Source organism: Sinocyclocheilus grahami, unplaced genomic scaffold (genome assembly GCF_001515645.1).
Source record: "Sinocyclocheilus grahami isolate Dianchi unplaced genomic scaffold, SAMN03320097.WGS_v1.1 scaffold27231.1, whole genome shotgun sequence".
Lineage (NCBI taxonomy): Eukaryota > Metazoa > Chordata > Actinopteri > Cypriniformes > Cyprinidae > Sinocyclocheilus > Sinocyclocheilus grahami.
Window position 1 is genome coordinate 1,511 of NW_015520314.1, and position 881 is coordinate 2,391.

The 881-nt window shown below is 36.5% G+C and overlaps 1 protein-coding gene across 1 annotated transcript in view; it reads left to right on the forward strand.

The window, feature by feature from the left end:
- LOC107580217 (nuclear migration protein nudC-like) overlaps positions 1-604 on the forward strand; it is a gene marked incomplete at its 5' end in the record, with an annotated part of 2,071 nt that extends 1,467 nt beyond the window's left edge. The window contains one exon of the mRNA XM_016265951.1: positions 325-604. Coding sequence (XP_016121437.1) covers positions 325-376 — 52 coding nt within the window. The remainder of the gene's footprint in view (positions 1-324) is intronic.
- Positions 605-881: the final 277 nt, after the last annotated feature.

The window sequence follows — 881 nt, forward strand, 5'->3', positions numbered from 1 at the left end:
TGAGCAGCAAATTATACTGATTTCTGAAGATCATGTGACACTGAAAGACTGCAGCAATGATGCTGAAAATTCAGCTTTGATCACAGCAATAAATAGCATTTTTAAATAGATCAGAAAACAAGTATTTTAAGTTGTAATAATATTTCACAATATAACTGATTTTTATTCAAATAAATCAATAAATGCAACCTTGGTGAGCAGCTGAGACGTCTTTCAAACAATCATCAATCAAACTGTTGAACAGCAGTGTATATAAATCATTCAGTCCCCGCAGACCTGTTCTGAATTCACTAGTGCTCTTCCTTGTGTTTGGTGTGTTTGCAGGTTCATGGCTCAGCATCCAGAGATGGATTTCTCCAAAGCCAAGTTCAGCTGAGAGAGCCTCTGAATGATCATCACCGTACACGAGATCCGAGTCTCATCTTACCCTCCCGTTCTGCTCAGTTAGACGGGTTTTCTTTCTGTTAAATGACTGTTTGACTAACAATTTCACTGTTGTGATGGTGGAAGTGTTGTAAGGCGCCATGTTTTGCTTATTTTTTTTGTTTGTTTTTTTATAAATCATTTCAAACCCTGCCTGTTTGTGTCACTATTATATTCGCTGGTTTGAGAACCACACTTTGTCCAGTATTACCCTGAAGTAAGATTATAGGTAATGTAATTACTGTCTGATATAGGTGAATTTTATATTTGAAAATTCGTAATAGCATGATTATACGGAAGTCCTAAGAGGCCATGAAATATCATTTTTTTTCTTTGTCGTTATCACGACTTGATTATCTCGTCATCTCAACATAACAAAAGTTCTCCAAGTTACACAACTGCGCCAACAGGGAGCAGTATAGAGCTGAATAAAACTGATGGTGTTTCTATCCACTACT